The sequence below is a fragment of the Orycteropus afer genome, unplaced genomic scaffold (genome assembly GCF_000298275.1).
Source record: "Orycteropus afer afer isolate SDZICR_OR568_19922 unplaced genomic scaffold, OryAfe1.0 scaffold01072, whole genome shotgun sequence".
NCBI classification, from domain to species: domain Eukaryota; kingdom Metazoa; phylum Chordata; class Mammalia; order Tubulidentata; family Orycteropodidae; genus Orycteropus; species Orycteropus afer.
In genome coordinates, this window is record NW_006922659.1 from 79,085 (window position 1) to 101,429 (window position 22,345).

The following is a 22,345-nucleotide window of genomic DNA, read 5'->3' on the forward strand; positions in this document are numbered from 1 at the left end:
GACCCTCACATCAGGAATGTTGCTTACCCTTCCTGGAAAGGTTGAAGGAGAGAACCCCAGTGTGAGATCAGATCTCAGGAGACCTGAACAGAGGATATGTGCATGTGTGTCAGTGTGAGCTTGTGAGTCAGTGTGTACATACACGTAAGTGTTCATGTGGAAGTGTTGAGAGTGTATGTGCATGTGTACACATGTGTGTTATTGTGTGCAACTGTGTGTGCATGTGAGTGTGTGCATGAGCATAGGAGTGTGGAGGGATGTCAGTGAGTGTGTGTATGTGCATTCATGTGTGTATGATGTACGTGAGTGCATTAGCTCTGCTTCTGTAGATGTGCCTGTGTGTGAGTGTGTACCAGGCTCTGATATTGTGTGGGAATCTGTGTGTGAGTGTGGCTGTGGGTGTCTCTGGTCCTTTGCTGTTGATCTGTATATTGTTTCTATGTGAAGGGTATTTCTGGAGTTGTCTGTGAGTGTGTGTTGGAAGATTTCTCCGAATGTGTGTGAGTGTGTGTGTTTGTGTGCTTATCTCTGAATGTGTGTGTGTGTTGATTTATGAATATGTCAGTGCATGGGTTTGGGAGAGGCTTACACTCAATCCTTGGGCCCACATTGCTGCTTCTGTCTGTCTCTGTTTATATTTGTGTATGGGTCCCTATTGCCTTAGTCTCTTCCCATATATCTCTGCCCTTGTCTCTGTCTCTACCTCTGTTTCCCCTATCCCATCCCTTTCTCTCTGCATTCTTGTTTTGGTCTATCTCCCATCTCCTTCTCGGTCTCTGTTTCATCTGAGGTCCCATTTCTCTCAGTGTCTCAGTCTCTCCCCTATCTATGTCCCTGTCTGTCTCTCCTTGTAGCCTCATCTCTATCACTATCTCTGTCTCTCTTTGATCCTGTGTCTCCTGCTATCTTTCTTTCTCTCAGCGTTTCTGCCTCTCCCTATCCATGTCTCCATCATCTCTCCCACTATCAACATTTCTCTTAGCATCTCTCCTGCTGTCCGCGTGTCTTTCACCATCTCTGTCTCCCTTTGATGCTGTCTCTCTCACTATTCCTGTTTCCCTCACTGTTTCTGTCTCTGCCTCTCCTACTGTCTCATTTCTCTCAGTGTCTCTGACTGTCTTTCCCTATCTTGGTCTCTCCCACTATTCCCATTTTTACCAGTCTCTGTTTTTCCTCCATCTTTCACCCTGTCTCTATCTCTCCCACTGTCCCTATTTCTCTCATGATCTCTCTCTCTCTCACACCTCAGTCTCTCCCACTCTCCCTGTTACTGTCATGGTCTCTGTCTGTCCCACATCTCAGTCTCTCCACTGTCCCTATTTCTCCCATGGTCTCTCCCACATCTCAGTCTCTCCCACTGTCCCTATTACTCTCATGCTCTCCCTCTCTCCCACATCTCAGTCTCTCCCATTGTCCTTGTTACTCTCATGCTCTCCCTCTCTCCCACATCTCAATCTCAACCACTGTCCCTGTTTTTTCTCACTGTGTCTGTCTCTCCCCATCTCTTTCTCTTCTCTCTGCTGTCCTTGTTACTCTCAGTGTCTCTGTCTCTGATTCTGTCTCATATCTCTCTGTCTCTCCCTTATCTCTGCCCTATCTCTGTATCTCATGCTCTTCCCTATTTCTCTCAGTTTGTCTGTCTCTCCCTTTCTCCAGTTCTCCTGCTATCCCTGTTTCTGTCAGTATCTGTCTGTCTTTGACTCTGTCCCATGTATCTCTCTGTCTCCCTCATCTGTGCCCCTGTCACCATGTGTCCCACTGTCTGTGCTTCTCTCAGGGTGTTTCTCTCTGCCCCTGTCCCATTTCTCTCTGTCTTTCCCTGGCTCAGTGTTCCTCAGAGCTCAGTGCTTTCAGAGTCTGTACATGGGATGCTGGTCCTGCTCTGAGCCAGTTATGAGTGGCTGAGTGCCTCATGAGCATACTTTTCCTGGACACAGGGGAGGCTGGTGGCTAGTGCTGTACATGGGCTGTGCCTCACATGCTGACCCACTCTGGGGTCTAGGGCACAGATGAGCAGGAGGCAGGTGTGTGAGGTGAGATTTGACAGCAGGGCCAGGCCTGCTGTGTCATGGGCACTGTATTCTGTGGGCTGTGCGCCGAACATCTCGTCTCTGGCTGAAGTCCTGCTCATGTGGCACCAGGATAACCCTGTGCAGATCCTGGGCTAAGCCGGGCTGGATGTGTTTGACTCTGGCTGAGCTTGGATTGACCTTTGCTGACTCTGGGAAGAACCTAGCTGAACGTGGCTGACCCTCTGCTGACTTTTGTTGGCCCTAGGCAGACTATGGTTGACCTCAGGCTCATCTTGACAGATGCTCGACAGACCCTGGCTAAACTTGGTTGATGCTGGGCTGAACTTAGCTGACCCTTGGCTGACTGACTGACCCTGGACTGACCTTGTTTGACACTGGGTAACCCTGGACAGATGAGAGTCAATGTGGAGTTGGGGCTGAGGCCTTCAGCAGGCCTTGAGGTGGCTCAGTATCCTGGAAAGGCCCCTCTCCCCAGCCTTGATGCTTTCCCGGCCAGACACAGACCACCTGGCCAGGTTTCAGTTTCGGGGCATGATCTCAGTACCACAGACACTCCAATCTGTACACCTGGGCTAGGCTTACAATGACTCAGAGGCATAGAGGGTTATTTTGGGTGTATCATCAAATGATAGAAACATAGGAGACTTGAGAAGAAAGACAGAAACAAGAGAGGCCAAGCATGTTTAATTACTCCCACCTGCACTGGTCTCCAACTCCCTATACTACCATGAAATTTGGTGGCCTTTCTGGCCTGTGGGGTCCACATATGGCCCAAAGTGGCTTCAGTTCTGGGGCTAGTCCTTTCTACACTATGCCAGCCTGGACCTCATAATCAGGACATGGGCTGAGTGATGAGAATAGGGGTCGAGTGATGAAGATGGGGGCTAAGAGACCAGAACAAAGGGCAAGTGATAAGGATAAGGATGAGTTATCAGGACAAGGGCTTGATGATGAGGACAGGAGCCCACTGATAATCATTAGGGCCCTGTGATCAGAACAGGGGCCAGGTGATCAGGACAGGGGCTGAGGTATCATCTCAAGGGTCCACTGATCACTATAAGGAATGAGTGACCAGGATAGGGAATCTGTGATCAGGACAGAAGCTGAGTGACCAAGAAAAGGATGCAGTGATCAGGACAGATGCTCAGTGATCAGGACAGTGGCTAAGTGATGAAGACAGGGGTTGAGTAATCAGAACTAGGGCTATATAGTCAGGTCAGGGGCCGAGGGTTCAAGACAGGGGCCAGTGATCAGCAGAGGTATTCAGTTATCAGAGCAGGCACCCAGTACTCAGGACAATTTCTCCGTGATTAAAATGTTGTTGTTGTTAGGTGTCACTGAGTTGGTTTCAACTCATAGTGACACTATGTACAAGAGAACAAAACACCGCCTTGTCCTTATGAATCAGAAAATGAGTCCCGTGATAAAGACAAAGGAGAGTGACGAGGAGAGGGGCCTGGGGATCACTGCAAGGACCCAGTGACCAGTGTCATGAGTGATCTGGGCAGATACACAGTGATGAGGACATGGGCCCGATGACCCAGACACAGGCTATGTGATCTGACAGGGGTGGAGTGATGATGATGGGGTCGAGTGAACAGGATAAGGCTGTGTGATCGAGATAGGGGTTGAATGATCAGAAAAGGGACACAGTGACAAGGACAGGGACTGCGTGACCAGAACAAGGACCTGTGTGATCAGGACAGGGTCAGAGATTAGGACAATGACCAATTGATCAGGACAAGGGCTAAGTGACCAGGACAGGAGCCTCAAGTCACAGGAATATTTCTTTGGACACTGACCTGTGGGGAATGCCATCCCTGGCCCTGGTTCTGGCTGGTCATGCCCTTGGCCTTAGCAGGTCTTCTAAAGGGACTTGACATCCTTTTCTGCATTCCCCAATCAACCCCCCACATGCATCACCAAGAATGAATCCCAGTCAGGGAAGGATCAGCCAGTAAGCAATCAAAGCACAGTCTTACTTATGCTTACTACTCTGTGGTGAACAGTATCACATCTGTGGTAAAGTTAATGTGAAACTGCTCACTAGAGATTAGTACGTAAGCCTGTGCTTTCCTTGTTTATTGGGTAATACGAGCTGATCCCAGACTTCTCCCACCTGTCCCTTCCCTGTTCCTTGCAAGCAACTGTCTGAGTTTGCCTGTTGGAACTTTTATTTATTGCATGGGGCTGGCATAGGGGTAGTGGGGACTTCAGAGCAGGGCTGATTTCTGGCATCCGGAGCAGGCTTCTCCAGGCTTCCATGGTGCTTCCACCTGTGGACACAGAGATAGCTGCTAGTGCCTGGGCAGGGGCAGCCTTGAGGGGGAGTGGGGTCCTGACAGTGGCCACTCCTCCTCCCCCAGGTAGACCTTTGGGGAGGCAGAAGGAATCTCTGCATTTCTGCACGGGGAAGCTCATGCCCTGCCTCTCGCAGGGTGACACGAATGCTGACCTCAACATCTGCCTGTGTCCTCTGTGTCTGTGACAGGACCACCTCTAGCCAAAGCATGTTCTGCTGTGATGGGCAACAGTGCTATCCCCCTGGGCTGGGCTGCCTCACCCCCAAGTCCCCTGCCCTGTCTTCCTGGGCCCAAGACACACCTAGGCCTGCAGCTCTGGTCAGTACTGGGGGCTCTCCTTGCTGCCCGGGGGCGCCCAGATGCTGGTCACAGTCAGTACTGTGCTGTAGACGAGGCTGAGCAAGAAGAGCGTGAGCAGGGTGACAGTGGTGGGCCATAGGCTGTCCCCTGATGCCTCCTCTTCCAGGGTGTCCTGTGGCAGATCCAGCACCAGCCACGGGTGTGGCTCCCACCAACCTAAAAGACAGGCAGGGCCTGTCAGGCCCAAAATTGTGTGGGCAGGGGCCCCCTTTCTCAGAGACCTGAGACTCACCTCAGGGGGGCAAAGGGACCGGAGGTCCCCAGGAAAGGGCTGGGACCCTGAAGACACTGAGAGGTGTGCTGGACCCCTGTGTCTATGAGGTGTCTTAGGGCCTTGGCAAGACAGACTTGGGTAAGGTGTGGGGGGGTGGGCACAATTGGTGCTATGCCAGGGGGAACTCACCCAGGCCCTGCTGCAGGCTGGCCTTGGGCTTGGGGGCCATGGAAGACCTCGACAAAAGCAACCCTCAAGGAGCTCAAGGTCGAGACATAGATCCAACTCTACAGCTTAGTGTGCCAAGGGCTGATTGGGGCATGCCTAGGGGCCCCCATTGCCTTCCCAGGGTATGTGGGTGAGGGGACAGTAGGAGTGTTGAGGAAGATCAGATAAAGGCAGTTAGCACAGGCATCCCTGGCTGTCTTCAAGGTCTCAGCACACAGACCACCCATGTCAAATGGAGCTTGAATCTGCTTGTCATATTCTGATACTTCCAATCATTCACCTGTCCACCCACTACTCATCCAATCCATCCATCCATCCATTCACTCACTGACCCATCCACATTCATCCATCCAGCCTTCCATTCACCATCCATTTTCTGTTCATTCTCCATCCATTTTCTACCCATTCATCCACTCATCCACCCAACCATCAATCTATCCATCCATCCATCCATCCATCTATAAAACCACACATATAGCCAACCTTCTATCCATACATTCATCCACCCACCCATCTGTTCTCCCATCCATATATCCATTATACACTCTGTGATCCATCATCTTATGTACTTGTTGCCCATCTGCTGACTCGCCCCACATTATTGACTCTTCTTCCCTCCTGCTGCATTTGGAAACCCCCTCTGTAGGTCTAGTTCCTTGCTGGGTCCCCAGGGACATATGCAGTACCTTCTCTGGGGGAGTGCCCTCCCACTAGACCTGCCACTCTTTCTATTGCCCTTTAGGTGACTGTATCATTGAGGGGGAGAAGTGGCCAGGGTGGTTAGGGGACCTCACCCTACCTTGGCCTTGGGAGCAGAGGGAGTCAGTCACATGGCCAGGTCACCCTGGAGAGGCCAGGAAGGTTCTGAGACAAGAGCAGGAACCCCACTGCCCCCTTGTGGGAGTGATGGTGCCAGGTGTCTCTGTTGCAATCTGGGCAGCGCTCTCTGTACTCTATCTCTCCAGGTGCCCCCTTTCTGCAGGGAGCTCCAGGCAGAAGATGAAGGCCTGCTGAGGGCTTTGGATGGGAGTTTTCTCTGGTCTGATTCTGATCCCCTTCCCACGCTTTACCCTATCCTGTCTATTGTGTGGGCCATACTTTACCTTTCAGAAGAGAAGGGTTAGAACATTTGATCCTGAAGCTCAGGTAGGTGTGGGGGCTGCCTGGGAGGAGGCCTTTGAGCTGTGTGGCACTGGGAACACAGGGAAGGACAGGATAGGGTCCAAGGAAGATCCTGGACAGCAGGGTTGGGCCTCAAACTCTAAGCTCTGGGGACAATTCTAGGGGAAAACCCCCTTTGTGTTTCTGGAGCTGAGGTCTATGCTGTGAACTTGCTATACCTGCAGTGACTCTGATGTATGTGTGTGTGCATGCATACATGTGCATGTTTGTGCATATGTGTGCACATGAGTAAAGGTATCCATATATATTTATGCATGCATGCACATGAGTGCATGTGAACATGAGCACACATATAGATACATCCATGCACAGGTAGATGTATATGCATACATGAACATGTGTGCACATATGTAGATGCATGTGTATATGTGTAACCAAGTGTAACTGTGTGCATGTGAACATGTGTACACATGTGTAGGTTTATGTGTGTGAGTAGGTGCATGTGTGTGTATGTACATGTATATGTCTACCCATCAAGCAGTGTCATATAGAGAGATGGGGAAAGCTAGGCTTGGATGTGGGGGACTCTCATTCTGCACAAGTCAGTGAGCAGACCTGGCTTCTGGGTGCTACTTGGTTTGAGCCTGCACTCCCTGAGACAGCTGGGCTGCCTGGCTTGCTTTCTTTCTGGGGCACTCCTGAATTCCGGCCATGCTTGTCCCCTCAGCTATCTTCCCATGGCTCTCCCCTCTTTCTTGAGAGCCTTGTCCCTGGGTCACCTCTCTAAGCCCGAGCCACAGGGAACTTTATAAGATACACCTGACCACACACCTTTCCACTCAAAACCTTCCTATGGTACCCACTATCCTCAAGGCCAACTCCCATCCTGGCCTATATCTGATGACCTCTGATCTCACTCCATGCACAGACACACATACATGGCCACACATGCACACTCACATACATGCACACGTGCACACAGATGTACACACACTGATTGTCACATACACATATTCTCAAGGGTGGAAGATATGGCGAGATGGTGGCTGAGCAGAGAACTGAGGTCTGACAGGGCCAGGGCAGAGGACATGTCACTGACACCTGGGGTGACAGACAAGTGGCTGGATGGAATAGCAGGGCTGCTTCTGGTGGAGCACAGAGTTTATTTGAATGGTAGGGGTGGGGGCTCAGTAGCAGATGCCATCTACCTCGGCCATGACCACAGACACATTGACGTGGGTGGGTTTACCGGCCAATTTGTTGATGGTCTTCTGGGTGAAGGCCAGGGGCAAGGCCTCGTGACCCACCATGCAGGAAAAGTTATCTCCCTGCTTCCAGGCCTCTGCCGTCACACGAAGAATACTGGTCACAGCGAAGGTAGGGATGCCCTGGCTGGGCTCCTTTTCTGAGGCCCAGGTCAGGTAGTCACTCTGGGGCAGCTCCTGGGTCTCACGCAGCCAGCGCACCAGCACATCTTGGGGACTGAAGCCACGCACCACACATGTCAGTGTCACCAGTTCATTCAGGGCAAGCTCCTCTGATGGTGGCGGTAGCAGGTGGACCAGGGGTGGGAATGTGTTCACTGTGGGCAAGAGAACAAGTTACTGGCTGGGTGGGGTGGTACCCAAGATGCAGGCTCACCTTCTCTCTAAACTGAGGAGTGATTCCCCAAGCCAGAGGAGCTGGGAGTGGGGATGGGTTTGGAATGTGCTCTGCTAACCAGGGCTACAGCCCACCTGGGTCTCTGGAGATGTGAACGGTTGGCAGGCTTTTGGCCTCAGGGTGGGTGGCAGTGCACGAGAAGGTCTCCCTATTTTTCCAGGGCTCTGCACAGCCAGGAAGAATGCTGGACACACTGTAGCAGCCGCAGGAGTCACGTTCGGGTGAACCTTGTACAGCATCCTTCCCAACGGAGGGCTGCCAGCTGAAGGTGGCACCACTTGGGTTACTCAGGCCACTTAGGGTGCATGTGAGGCTGGCATCTGAGCCAAGCAGCAGGTCCTCTAGGGCCGGTGGGTGCAGTGTGAGCCGTGGATGGCAGGAACAACAGCAGGATGGTCCTGGAGCTTAAAGAGGCCAGATTGGATCAGTCTCCACCCCCCTCACACACACACACACACACACTGCCCTTCCCTCTCCTTTCTCTCCAGCTCTTATCCTTGGGGTCCTCCTGACCTCTGTGCCCACCCATCTGCTGCCTCTCCTCCTAGGTGTGAGGAGTGTGGCTCCCAGCATTCCAGGCCCAACCTGGCCCTGCCTTCTGACCTTTGCAGGGCACGTTGACCACCTTCCCTGGGCTAGAGTCCTGCTGCACATGACACTGGAGGGACGAGGTGTCTTGGCACTGGGCGGCTGGCAAGGTGATCTGGCTGCTCATGGTGTACAGGCTGCTGTCACTGGCCTTGATTGCAGGGAAATTCCTGATAGTCACACCCTCTCCACTCTGGTTCCAGGTCAAATTCAAGGGCTCCGCTGGGAAGAAGCCTTGGACCAGGCAAGCGATGACAACATTCCCATCTGGGGCAGCACTCTGGAGGCTCAGTGGGAAGAGGCTGGGGCTGGTCTTTGGCACTGGAGCATAGAGGACAGATTGTCAGAAGGAGGAGACATGGTCTTAGGGCCTGGCCCTTGGGCTTGTGCACAGGAAGGAAGGAGAGCTCCCATTCACCCAGCACATGCCACCAGCCATCTTGCTTTTTCTGTTCCTGTGCTAACCAAGCTTAGCCCAGCCCAGAACAGCTTAGCTCAGTCCAAGGCAGCCCAAAACACCAAACAGAGAGGCTAAGTGGCTCTCCCAAAGTCACACAGCTAGTATGCCACGGGCCAAAAATTTGAACTTGACTCTCTGTTACAGCTGCACTATTTCTTAACATAGTCTTCAGGTAGGACATGATCCATGGACAGAACCCTCAGGTATGGCCCAGACATGATCCACGGGCAGAAGCTTTGGAAACGGGCTGGATAAAATCCATGGACAAAGCCCTCAGACAGGACGCAAACATGATCTGTGGACAGTACAGGATCCATAGACAGAGCCCTTGGACAGGATCTGGGCATGATCCATGGAGAGGTATCTGATACAGGCTGCTCTTGGGCCATTAGTCCTAGTTGATAAACATACCTCTTCCACTTACTGTCCAAGTCACCAGGTGCCCTGACACTCAGCTCTCACCATGGAATGGGTACCTCATGCTCTCTGGCACCTGGGGCTGAGGAGGATCATCCGTGAGGTGAGGGCACAGTCCAGGGCAGAGAGGTCTGTGTCTGAAGCTCAGCCAGCATGGGGCTGGCATGAGCCAGAGAGCAGATGGAGCCTCTACATGTTTCCTCCTCCCACTTTGCCTGTCAGGCTGTGAGGCCAACCTTCTCAACGTCTAGTCCCACCCATGGACCTCAAACAAGCAGCATTCAGTCCATCCTGACATAGTCAACATCAACTTTCATTTAGAGCAAAGGGAGAAGAGGAGTGAGAGAGTCACACTTGTCTCAGAGATTGCAAGACCCTCAGGTTGTCCACAGAGCACAGAATGTAGGGGCCCAGATGTTGGGAATAGTCATTCTCCAACCATTGCCTTCTTTCCACCTGAACCTCCAGCCCAGCTCAGCACAATCAGCCCAGCCCAGTTAAGCCAAGTCCAGCCCACCCCAGCTCAGCCCAACTCAGAACAACCAGTCCAGCCAAGCTTAGCTCATGCAAACTCAGAGTAGCCCAGTCCCGCTCACCACAGCCCAGCCCAGCTCAGCCCATCCTAACCCAGCAGGGCCCAACCCAGCTTGTCCTTACCCAACTCATCCCAGCCCAACTCATCCTAAGCCTGATCAGCCCCAAATAGCCCACCTCATCCCAGTTAGCTCAGTCCAGAACAGCCCTGTCAGCCTGCTAAGCCCAGCCCACCCCAGCTTGTCCAACGCACCCTATCCCAGCAAGCCCAACTTGCCCTGTTTTTGTTGTTGTTATGTGCCGTCTAGTCGGCCCCGACTCATAGCGACCCCTCCTTGGGTTTCCGAGGCAGTATCACTACGGAAGTATGATTGCCTAACCTTCCTTCTGAGGAGTGGCTGGTAGGTTTGAACCACCAGCCTTCTGGTTAGCAGTCAAGTGCTTTAGCCACTATGCTACCAGAGCTCCTCAACTTGCCCTAGGCAGTCCAATTCACACTAGTCTAGCCCACCTCATCTCAGCAAAGTCCAGATCAACTCAGTCCAGAAAAGGCCAGGCCAGCTCAGATTTTCCTGGTCACCCCAGCTCATTCCAGTCAATGCAAACCTCCCTTCCCAGCTCAGCTGAGCCCAGCCCAGCCTAGCCCAGTCCAGCCCAGTTCATCTTAGCCTAGCTAACCAGCTCCACTCAGCCCAGCACAACCAAGCAGAATGTAGCCCAGCCCAGCTGGTTTTGCTCAGATGAGCCCAGCCCAGCCTAGCTCAACCCAGCCCAGCCCAGCCCAGCCCAGCCCAGCCCAGCCCAGCCCAGCCCAGCTCAATTCAGCTCAGCTTAGCCTAGGTAGCCCAGCTCAGACCAACCAAGTTCAGCCCAGTTCCAACCTGCATAGCCCAGGCCAGCCCAGCCCTGCTATCCCAGCCTGATCCAGACTAGCTAGTTCAGCTCAACCCACCTCTGGTCAGCCCAGCTAGCCAGTTCGACTCAGCCCATCCCAGCCGAGCAGGTCCTAGCCCAGCTGAACTAGTTCAACTCAGCCCAGCCCAGCCCAGCCCAGCCCACCTCATAGCTCACCTCAGCTCAACTTGGCCTAGCCAGCCCAGCTCAACCCAGACCATCTCATCCCAGCAGATCCTAGCCCAACCCAGCTAGTTCACCTCAACCCAATCCAGCTCAGCACAGCTCAGCCCAGTTCAGCTGAGATCAGCTTAGCTAACCCAGCTCAGTCCAGCCAAGTTCAGTCCAGCCTCAACTTACACAGCCCAGGCCAGCCCAGCCTAACTATCCCAGCTCAACCGATCCCAGTTCATTGCAGCAGATCCTAGTGCAGCCAGCTAATTCAGATCAGCCCAGCCCAATTGGCCAGCTCAACTCATCCCATTTCAACCCAGCAGGGCCTAGCTCAGCCCAGTTAGTTCAGTTCAGCCCAGCCCAGCTCAGCCTAACTAGTCAGTTCCACCTAGCCCTGTTCAACCCGGCAGGTCCTAGCCCAGCCCAGTTAGTTCAGTTCAGCCCAGCCCAGCTCAGCCTAACTAGTCAGTTCCACCTAGCCCTGTTCAACCCGGCAGGTCCTAGCCCAGCCCAGTTAGTTCAGTTCAGCCCACCCCAGCCCAGCCCAGCTCAATTCAGCTCAGCTTAGCCTAGGTAGCCCTGCTCAGACCAACAAATTTCAGCTCAGCCCCAACCTACACAGCCCAGCCTAACTAGTTCAGCTCAAGCCACCCCTGGTCAGCTCAGCTCAGGCCAGTCCAGCTGAACTCAACCTAGCTGTCATAATTCAGCCCAGCCCCAACCAATACAGCCTGAACCAGCCCAGCCAAGCTCTCCCAGCTCAACCCAACCTAGTTCAGTCCAGTCCAGCTCAGCCTAGCAGATCCTAGTCCAGCCCAGCTAGCTCAGCTCAACCCAAGCCAGCACAGTCCACCTCAGCCCAGACCAGCTGAGCTCCGCTTAGCTAGCCCAGCTCAGTCCAGCCAGGTTCAGCCCAGCCCCAACCTACACAGCTCAGGCCAACCCAGCCTAGCTAGCCCAGCTTCACCCAGCCCAGTTCATCCCAGTAGATCCCAGTGCAGTTCAGCTAATTCAGATCAGCCCAGCCCAGTCCAGCTCAGTCTAGTCAAGCTTAACCCAGCCCAGCTCAGCCCAGCCCAACCCAGCTCAGTCCAGTCCAATTCAGCTCAGCCCAGCTAGCCAGCTCAACCCAACCTGGTTCTATCCAGCAGATCCTAGCCCAACCCAGCTAATTCAGTCTAGTCCAGCTCAGCTCAGCCTAGCTAGCCCAGCTAACTCAATGCAGCCCAGTTTAGCCCAGCAGATCCTAGCCCAGCTCGGCAGGTTCACTTTAGGTCATCCCATCCCATCCCAGTCTAGCTCAGCTCAGGTCAAACTAGCCCAGCTCACCTGGCCCAACCTTGATCAACTCATCAGATCAACCCAGCCCAGCCTAGCCCAGCTTAGCCCAGCCCAGCCCATTCAAGCAGAATCCAACTCAGCTCTTACCTGGTGAGCCCTGCTCAGCCCAGGTCACCCCAGCCCAGCTCAGCTCAGAACAATCCAGCTTAATTCATCTCAGTCAAGACCATTCCATTTATCCCTGCTCAGCCCAGCCAGGCCCAATTCGTAATCTCCTCTCACACCCACCTGCCCTGTGGTCCTCCTGGGTTTCTGTGGCATCTCCTGCCCCCTTTCCCATTGATGTGGGTGTCTAGTCTGGGTGTTCTCCACCTTGCCCCAGGAAGGCTCAGGACTGGCCTGCCTGAGTTTGCACAGGTTCTTCATTACTCAGATGTAGAGATGGAGATGTGACAGCTTTGGGATCCACCTGCTCAAAATCGCTGGAGGGTCCACCCTTTGCTTAGAGGGATACTGGCATCCCTCTGGCCAGGCATCCCCCACACTGTGGATGCATTCTTATGGCTCTCTGCCTGTCTACCCCAGAGGTGGCTGGAGTGGAATGGTAGGTCCATTGACCCTAGTCAATCTCAGCTTTTCTAGGCCCTGCTCTGAAGACCATGTCCCCTCAGCAAATCTCTTCCTGTCCTATGCTGGTCTCCCCAGGATGGGGAGAGCTTGGGCCTCTGTCTGTTGAGAGCAGCAGGCTGGGGAGGGGATGTGTGGCTGTGTGTCTGGTTTAGTGGGGTCACTTGCCCACTTCCTGTTCCAGTAGATGTGGCCGCGCCTCCACGTCATGTCTGGTCTGTGGTCTGGCTGTGGCAGGGCCAGGTGTGAGGCCCAGGCTGTGTGACCCCACAGAAGCTTTTCCTGGCCTGAGGCTATGTGAGTTGGAGGGCAGGGACATGGTGGATTGTGGTCCAAGTCACTGACCACAAGATGGAGCTAAGGGTAGAAGCCAGAAAGAAGAGAAATACAGAGGATTAGAGACTCAGGGATACAGAAAGAGAGATTGGCCCAAAGATGGAGATAAGGAAATGGAGCCAGGGCCAGGACCCCAGGAGGGTCAGCAGAGGCAGGGCATACAGAAGGACAGGGCTTGTCTGGCTTTTGTGGACAGGACCCCTATGAGGCAGAGACACCGAGGGACGGGACTTCCAGCATGGAGCCTCCAGGAAGACCTTCAGTGAGACCTTCAGGGTGAGGAGACTGAGCTCTGGCATCATGGGGCTGGAATCACATCCACCATGCCGATGAGGTGTGATTACTCTTCCTCCACCAACCCCACAAGCATCTGTCAAGGAGGAGTCTATATCCCAGTGCACATGGGGGCTGCACCTTTCTCAGAAGTCTAGAAGTACAGTTGGTAAGGCCAGGATTCAAGGCATGGCATTTTCCCACATACAGCCTGCCATCCTCCACAATTTTCTGCCTGAAGCTTTCTGCTGTGTGGTCCTCACCCTGTAGCAACGGAAAATTCTGCTTAGGCCATGGCCTGTTCCTTTGTATGCTCCTGTTCATCCATGTGGCCTATCCCTGACCTCCTCTGGAGGCCATCCTTTTTGTCTAGATCTTCTTTGTACCAACATTCATCCCTCCACCTGTCTTCCTTCCTTCCATTCATCTAGCCATTCATCAATCATTCCTCCATTCATTGATCATCCATCCATAAAAGCATCTATCCATCCATCCATCCATCCATCCATTCACCCACCCACCATTCATCCATACACAGCTGAGCCCTGAAGCCACACACAGGACCCAGAGAGTTTAAGTTTTAGGAAAGGCACCACTGGGAGAGAGAGGCAGTGAGCAGGCAGGTGAGAGAGAGAATCCTGTCTCCCACAGAGAGGTCAATCCTTTCCAGGAAGGGACGCTTGGGTGAGGTCCAGGTCCTTCCAACAATAGTGGTGGTGGTCTAGTGCAAGCCTTTTGGTGCAATGTGAGGAGGGTGTATTGAGAGTCCACTGGCCAGGAGGCTCCTAGGCAGGCTGAACATGCTGAGCTCATTTTCAGGCTCATTCCTGTCACCATCTTCATGTCCTCAGGCCAGGCCTGCACCTGCCGAGATGCCACAGGAGGCTCTCCCTTAGGGCCACTTGTACCTGTAGTGTATGCTAAGGGTCTGGGCGTTTGTAGGCTGAGGATGTGGCCACTTACACTAAGAAATAGCCCTAACAGCTCACTGGTCTCAGATGGGATGAGAAGCCCCTTACCCCGGGGCTCCTCCTTATTGTGATTTTTCCAACTATTGAAACATTTTCTTCCCGGTGCTGACCACTTAGTCCCTTTCTCTGAACCCCACTGTCCTGAGAACTATTTTTGCATAAAGGATTCCTTGCCATGAGGTGAAAATAAAGCCTATTGTACCATTTTTATACCAGGAATGCAGACACTTTTCCCAAAGCACACTCAGGTGGCCAGAGGAAGGAGGGTTGTGCAAGGGAAATTTATTAAGAAACTCAAGTGGAAGGAAACAGAATTGCCAAGATCTGAATAAATTGCATGGCCCCACGGGTACCCCACTGGAAACTTTAGGATGTCTCTCTGCACCTCTGTACCCGGGGTCCTTCCACAGTCCCAGTCACTTGACTTCTTTCCAGAAGTGTTTCTTTACCTTCTCCATCCACAGGGATATTGGGTCAAGAGAGGACAGCAGGAAGGGTGGGTAGAAGGAAAAGGGGGCGAGGTGAGGAGTCCCAAGGGGGCAGTTGACATGGACCTGGGAGGCACAGAGGCTTGATTGATTCTGAGGAGCAGGGCCATAGAGGTGGACTTAGCTGGACCCTGGGCTCTGGGTTTGGTTCTGGACTCTGGATTCTGGCCTGGACTCAGAATCTGACCTCTGAGTCTTCGGTTGGGCTCCAGACTCTGGACTCTGGGTCCTGGGTTGGGTTGTACATCCTGGGTTAGGCTCTGGACTCTGGACTCTGGATCCTGCATTGGGCTGTCGGCTCTAGGTGATTTGCTGGGCTCTGAGCCCTCATGTGCTCAGGCAGAAATTCAGTCAGACCAGTAGAGTGACTGGGTGGAACCCAATTCGATCAACAATTCTGCCCCTGCCCTCCAGCCCAGGTCCATCTGTGGAAGGGACAGGCACCATTCTGGGGCCGGTTTCAAAGTGAAGAAGGTGAGAGCTGTCATTGTTGGGTCCCTTTGGATGGCTTGCGTCCAAGGACAGTCCCTTTGGCAGTTTGCCTGCTCCTCTCTCCACCTCCTACCTTGAGCTGAGGGGACAGTTTTTGGGTGGTTGATGTCTGGCTTCTGACACGAGGGGAGAGAGTGAGGTCCACTGTCCTCCGCCAGTGCTCCCTTTGGTCAGCACCAGCTCGGTCTCGCAGTCTAAGGGATGGGCTACATAATGTTGCTGTAGTAGTGGGAGTCCTGGAGCTTCTCTTGCCACACGGTTGAGATGAGCCATTGTACCTGTGAGGGAGCAGAAGTGAGGGCAGCCCTTCAGACCAGTTCCTCCCTTCCTTCCCTTCCCAAGCCCAGTCACCAATTCTCCAACCTTGAAGAGTGTGATTGTGGCACTGTAGCTCACGCTGATCAGGAAGAGAGCAATGAAGACATAGGTGCTGGTCCACAGCTCATCCAGCTCCCTGCTCTCAGCATCCTCCATGCACAGGTTCTGAAGGTCCAGCTCTGAGGAGATGGGTCAGTTAGCCCCAACATTTACCCAGCAGTGGGGGAGGGAAGACCTGTGTTACCCGCAGAAGGTGAAGAGAATTGAGGTCTAATGTCCTGATGGAGGATGTTGGAAACCCTCAGTGGTACCCAGAGTGGTGGGGCTCCTCATCCAGCTTCCTTTGGAAGCCCACTGATTGGCCATGGCCATGTGGAAGCATCCCCCATCTTCTGCCCTCTATTGAGTCAGCAGTCCACCACTACCTCACAGCCAGTGGTCTCTTCTGACCTCTCCTTTCTCTATCCCCCTCCAAAGTGGCTGGCATCTTCTCCCTTCCCTACTGCTAGTCATCAACACTCAGTCCTGACTTTGCTCCTCCCCTCGTTGAGAAGAGCCCTGTATGGCCCATGGCAGGAGGGTCCCAAAGTCAGTGGTCCCTCCATCCATACAGCCCATGGAGAGTCTCAGGATGAACGTTCCCTTTATCTGTACCTGTCATCCCTGTCCTATGCCACCTCAGCTGTGCTCTCACCAGTTCCATGTCCCTGTGAAGGCATACAACCAGCTGCTTGGTCTCAGGAGTAGGTCCAGGATCCAAGTCCACTCACAGGACATGGGGCAGGCTCAGGCCCCACAGATCATCAAATCCAGATCTCTGTGAGTGGGAGTGGCTGGACCTGTCCCTTCGGGATTGGAGGTACCTGTTGAGTGAGGCCAAGGCTGGGTGGGTGAGTGGACATTAAAGCTAGGCCTGGGCCATGGTGTGCACTGGCCCTGCTGTCCCTTACTCTTAAGGCTCAGTTTGGGGCCTGGACATTGTGCTCTGGCCTGGTCCTCCCAATGCTTTGGGCACAGGACTGCCCCCTGGATTGGTTCCCTCTTCTCCCCACCTTTGCCCTCACAACCCTCTTTCATTTCTAGGGACCAGGATTGAGATGGCCCCCAATGGGCTGTCTACCAAGGCCAGGTAATGCCCTTCCCTCTGCCTCTCCTGGCAAAGAGTTGGGGGTGGGGTCTCTGCCTTTCCTAGTAAAAGATGGGAGGTGAGGGTGGTCTCTCCTCTCCTGGCACAGGGCACAGGGATACCTCCTCTTTTGGCATAAGGCATGTGTGTGTGGAGGGGGTGTCTCTGCTATCCTGGCATAGAATGGGAGGCTTATCTCCTTGCCTGGCATATGGTGGGGAGTCTCTCCTCTCCTGGCATAAGATGGTGAGATATCTCCTCTCTTGGTAGAAGGTGGAGGGCCTCTGCTATTCTGGCACAGAATAGGGGTGCCTCTCCTTGCCTGGCATGGGGTGGGGGTGTCTCCACTTCTCCTGGCACTGGGTGGAGGAGGTCTCTCCTCTCCTGGCAGAGTGGGAGGTGTAGGGAGGATGAGAAGCCTGAGGGTCTCGTCTCTGAGGACTGAGGGTGTGCACGGGGCCCGGGAGTGCCTAGGCTCCCCTGAGGCGAGCAAGGCTGAGATCTAGAGTGTAAGCCTGGGCCTGCCTGCATCTGCAGTGGCTTCATTGTGAGCACTGTGGTGTGCAAGGTGCCTGTGTGTTCTGTGTGTATTTGGTGGGTGCCTGTGTGCTTGGGAATGTGTGTGTCTGTGTGTTGTGGGCACTGCTGTGCAAATGTCATGAATGAATTTGTGTCTGCTGTGTGGTGGGTTTCATGTGTGTGATGGATCTGAGCTATGTGTGAGTGTGATGGGTTTGGGGTGTGTATGAAGGGCTTGGTCTATGTATGTTTGTGTGATGGGTTTGCTGTGGGTGTGTATTATGAAGGGTCTGAGATGTGTGGCAGGTAAAGTATGTGTGCATATGTGTGTGTAGGATAAGTTTGTCATGTATGTGTGATAGACTTGGTGCGTGTGCTTTTGTAATGGATCTTGAGTATGTATGTGTGTGTGTGTGTGCGTGATGGGCTTGTGCATGTGTGTGATGGGTTTGGGGCTGTGTGTTATGGGATCCATGTTTGTGTTGTGTTAGGTGGGTTTGGTGCATATATATGTGCAAAGGACTGTGTGTGTGTGTAATGGGCTTAGTGTATTTATGTTTGTGTGGTGTGTGCATGTGTGTGATGGGTTTCAATGTGTGTGTATGATAGGTCTGGTGTGTGTGTGTGTGTGTGTGTCTATGTGATGGATTTTGGGTGTGAGTGTGTGGTGGTTGCAGTATATGGGTGTATGTGTATGTATGTGAAAGTTTTGTTTTGGGTATTTAGGTATGATAGGTCTAGGGTGTGTGTGTGTAATGGGTTTGGGATGTATGTGATGGGTTTTGGGTGTTAGTGTGTGGTGGGTCTAGTATGTGTGTATATGTGTGTGTTTGGTTTGATATGTACATATGTATGTGTGATTGGTCTGGAGTGTGTGTGTATATGTGTGTGTGAGATGGGTGTGGTGTATGTGTATGTGAAGAGTTTGGTGTGTGTGTGTGTGTATGAAGATTTGGGGCTGTGTATGTGTTATGGGGTCTCTGTGTGTGTGTGTGTGTGTGTGATGGAGTATATGGGGTGTCATGGGTTTGGAGTGTGTATGGGGGGATGTGTATGTCTATGTAATGGTTTTTTTTTGTGTGTGTGATGGATTTCAGGTGGGAATGTGTGGTAGGTCTAGTACATGTATATTATGTGTGTGTGATGGGTTTGGCATGTGTCTGTGTTTGTTTACTACATATATGTGTGTAATGGTTTTGCTGTGAGTGTGATGGTCAGGAGTGTGTTTTTATGGTGGGTCTGGTGTGTGTGTGTGTCAGAGGTGCACACGGGTTGGGTGGTGGGTGGTGGTGGGTGGTCTTGGCCCCTCAGCTCTGGACCCCAGGAACTAGCATGAAATTTGCAGCCTGCTCTGGATTGCTTGTCTCGATTCCATTCACATACCTATGGCCCAGACAAAGCTGGCTGTGTGTGTGTGTGTGAGTGTGTGTCTGAGAAGCAACAGAGAGGAGAGGTCTGGTAGTGGAAACTGTGTGAGGCCAGTGGAGTCCTGGTTGGCACAAGTCTTTTGCATGTCTGTCTCAGAGACATGGGGAGCTGGTAGCTGAGACTTGGTGTGGGGAAGGGTGGAGAGTGGCCTTTGTTAGTGTGAGTGAGACTGCTGCCTGGGCTGTATGCTATGGAAGGAAGTGTGCATGGCTCAGTGTGGATGTGGGGACACGGTGGGACATGTCTGTTTATGACTGCGGGTGACCCATGGTTGTGTGCTGGTGTGGGCTGGGGTGCATCCTCAGGACCAATTCGGGTTTGAGGAGGCCCCTGGTAGCAGGACAGACGACTGGGTGACCTGCCAGTGGGCAGAGCAGGGTTGGAGGGCATGTCTTGTGCTGAGACCACGTGGTAGGTTTGTTATGTGTGTGTCTGGGCTGTGTGTGTGAAGTATAGGCTTGTTGTATATATCCATGTGTGTCTTTCTGCATGTATATCTGTGTGTGTCTGTGAAGGGCTTGGCATATGTATGTGTTTGTTTGATGTGTGTGTATGTGTGGGGTCTGCAGCTGTGCATGGAGGTGGGGTCATGGGTAAGGGTCCCTATGTGTCTGTGTCTGTGAGGGGTCTAACTGGCTGTGTTTCCATACCCAGAAGGGGCTGTGTCCATTCAGACTGGGTGAGGCCCTGTGAGTGCAGATCTTGTGTGTGCCTGGCTGGAGCTGGGGGTGAGAACCTAGGGTCTCCAGGAGAAAGAGGGGTTCCAGGAACTGGACTGAAATCCTCTTGGGCTGCTCCCAAGCGGCCTACTTGCTCTGGCTCTTATGACCCTGTGATCATGCCAGGCCGAGTGGAGTGGGAGGGAACCTCTGGTGAATGTTTGACACACTGTCAGTCACCCAGGTGGACAGACGGTGTGTACACAGCTCCTCTTGTCCCTCCCCTGGGGACCCCTTCATCATGGGGCCCAGGGTCAAGGTCAGTTGCCCCCACAAAAATGGCCAAAGCATCGAGGCAGGCTCTGGGTGTTTATTGGGGTGGCTTCCCTGGGTCATTACACAGCAGATGGGGTGTCTGGCCAGCCTTCCATTTAAACCCCACCCCAGCAGACAGTGCCTAAGTGGGAAGGTAGGTCAGGAGGGTGTCAGTTACCGGAGCCTTTCAATGCCAATTTCTCAAGAGTCTTGGGCTCATCCAGTGCCTCATGGACCACCCGGCAGACAAAATTGTTCTGCTGCTCCCAGTCGGACTTGCTGACCTCCAGGAGGCTGATGATAAAGAAGGTATGGCTGCTGGTCAGATGGGGTCCAGTGGTGCAGACCTTGTTCTCTGACTCTATAAGCACCTGGTCACGCAGCCATTGCACAGAGATGTCACGGGGGAAGAAATTATGGACTAGGCAGGTCAAGGTGAGCCTGTCCTTGCCATCCTGATTCACTTCGGGTGGCGAGAACACGTAGACCTCAGGAGCCAAGCGCTTGCCTGTGGGAGGGCACACAGGGTCAATAGGCCTGTCCTGAATGCTCTGCCTCCTTCAGCCCACTTGGCCCTGCCCCACCCCATGTGTCCCTGTCTCACCCCGGACATTGGTGATAGACTGTTCAATGTCCCTTGGCAGATGTGGATGGGACACCACACAACGGTAAGTCTCGCCTTCAATCCAGTCTCTGCTCTCCACTGGCAGGGTTGACTTGATGGTGACTGTTGCGTTGACTTGATTCTTGACAATGAGTGGGTCAGCATGCACAGAGATCCTCCTGTCCCGGGACCAGGTCACCTTCACATCTTTCCCACTGGCCAGGTCCACCACCAGGCAGGTGAGCTTAGGTGTCTTCTTGACGTATAGCTCAAAGGGACTGGGTGGGATGAGGTAGACGCTCACTCCTCGGGGTTCAGAATCTGTGGGCAAGAGGGGTGGCATGGAGGAGTTTATGAGACCCTCTCCCCTCTTAGCTGGTGAACAGTCCCCCTTAGGGTGAGGGCTGTACCTAAGCACTTCCGGGCACTGGACTCATAGGACCTGCCGCGGATGGTGACATGGCAGGTGTAGGTCTTTTCAGACACCCACTGGCCCTGGGTGATGTTGACCTCACTGTAGGTGGAGGCCAACTCTCCCTCCTTCTTGGGTTGGCCTATGAATGGTTTGAGGTCCTGGGTCTTCTTTCCATTTACCAGCCAGGAAATTTCAATTTCCCCTGGGGTGTATCCATTGATGAGGCACATCAGCTGAATGGTAGACTGGGAGTCACCGCGGGGGTCACAAGCTGTGTGGAAGAGCTTCACAGTGGGCGAGATGACATTCGTGGAACAGTCTGGGGGTGAGAGGGCTGGATTGAGTGGAGGGTGGGCTTATGGTGGACCAGTGGGTGCAGAGACCACCGACAAGCTTTAACGAGGGGTGTTGTTAACCTCCCTGAGCTCTGTGTCCCTTTGTCCCAGTCCCCACAGCCCCCATGTCCAGCCTAGGACCCAGAAGGCACTGGGCAGCTATCAGCAACAGTGGCATTTAAGCCACCATTGCTCCCTGCCTCTACAAGGCAAGCCTTTTCTTCTCCAGCACTCTATGGGGAAAATCCCTTGGAGGCTGCTCAGCCTCAGCCTGTCACTTTCTGGAAGTCCTTCTTCTCTAACTGCAGTCCCTCTTGCTGTAGTTGTGGCTACCCCAGCCCTTGCTCACCGTTGACGGTCTTGATGATGTTGCTGTTGGATGGGTCATGGACCACGGTGCAGGTGAACTCCTTTTGGGCCAATTCACTTGGCGTGGTCACCTGGCTCACTGTGGTGTAGAGGCCAGAGGCCTCAAGGATGGTGGAAGGGAAGGTCACAACACTGCTGTTCTGGGAACCAGTGTCCCAGGTTATGGTCACCGGCTCTGGGAAGAATCCAAACACTAGGCAGCCCAGGGTCACGTCTGTTTTTTTGTCTTTGTCACTGCAGCATGAGGCCAAAGGGTAGACGAAGGGTCCCTGCGTGGTAGCTGTGAGATGAGGTGGAGAGTCAACACTGAATAAGACTATCACCCCCCAGGTTCCAGTATGACTGCTGCTTGTACCAGTGTGTTGGTCGAGGGGAGGGCTTGGGGCAGAAGTGGAGGTGGCTGTGACACGGTTTAGGGGTTGAATCATGTGTATCCTGCTCCAGCCTAGGGGGTCATTTTGGATCCTTTCCCCACTGTCTGATGCTGCCTCTTCCCCTACAAGCCCCAGGCCTAGGATTCCATTCAATGCCCTCCTGCATCTCCGTCAGAACGAAGTGCTTCTTCAGTATCTTAGGCCACTCAAGAAGAGGCATGTTCCTGGGACATACCCAGCCCCCCTTGTCCCCAAGTGACCAGAACTTCTTCCCCTTGAGGAGCAGAGGTGCTGACTCATTCCTCAAGACTGAGACTCAGAGCCTATAGATTCTTATTAGGGGCTGGATAACCCCCAGGAAGGAACTCTGGTGGCATAGTGCCTAAGGCATTTGACTGCTAGCCAGAAGGCTGGCAGTTCAAACCC

At 53.3% G+C, this 22,345-nt stretch overlaps 2 gene segments (V, D, J or C); both read right to left on the reverse strand.

Moving 5' to 3' along the window:
• Positions 1–7,447: 7,447 nt before the first annotated feature.
• On the reverse strand, positions 7,448–9,451 carry LOC122152002. The segment is given in 4 exon segments: positions 7,448–7,842; positions 7,997–8,326; positions 8,526–8,831; positions 9,433–9,451. Coding segments are annotated over 4 exon segments (1,050 nt in total).
• A 6,212-nt stretch (positions 9,452–15,663) lies between these two features.
• Positions 15,664–22,345, reverse strand: part of LOC103212706 — a 32,572-nt gene continuing 25,890 nt past the window's right edge. The window contains 6 exon segments of the C gene segment in view: positions 15,664–15,735; positions 15,821–15,954; positions 20,001–20,330; positions 20,427–20,747; positions 20,837–21,160; positions 21,526–21,825. Coding sequence covers positions 15,664–15,735; positions 15,821–15,954; positions 20,001–20,330; positions 20,427–20,747; positions 20,837–21,160; positions 21,526–21,825 — 1,481 coding nt within the window.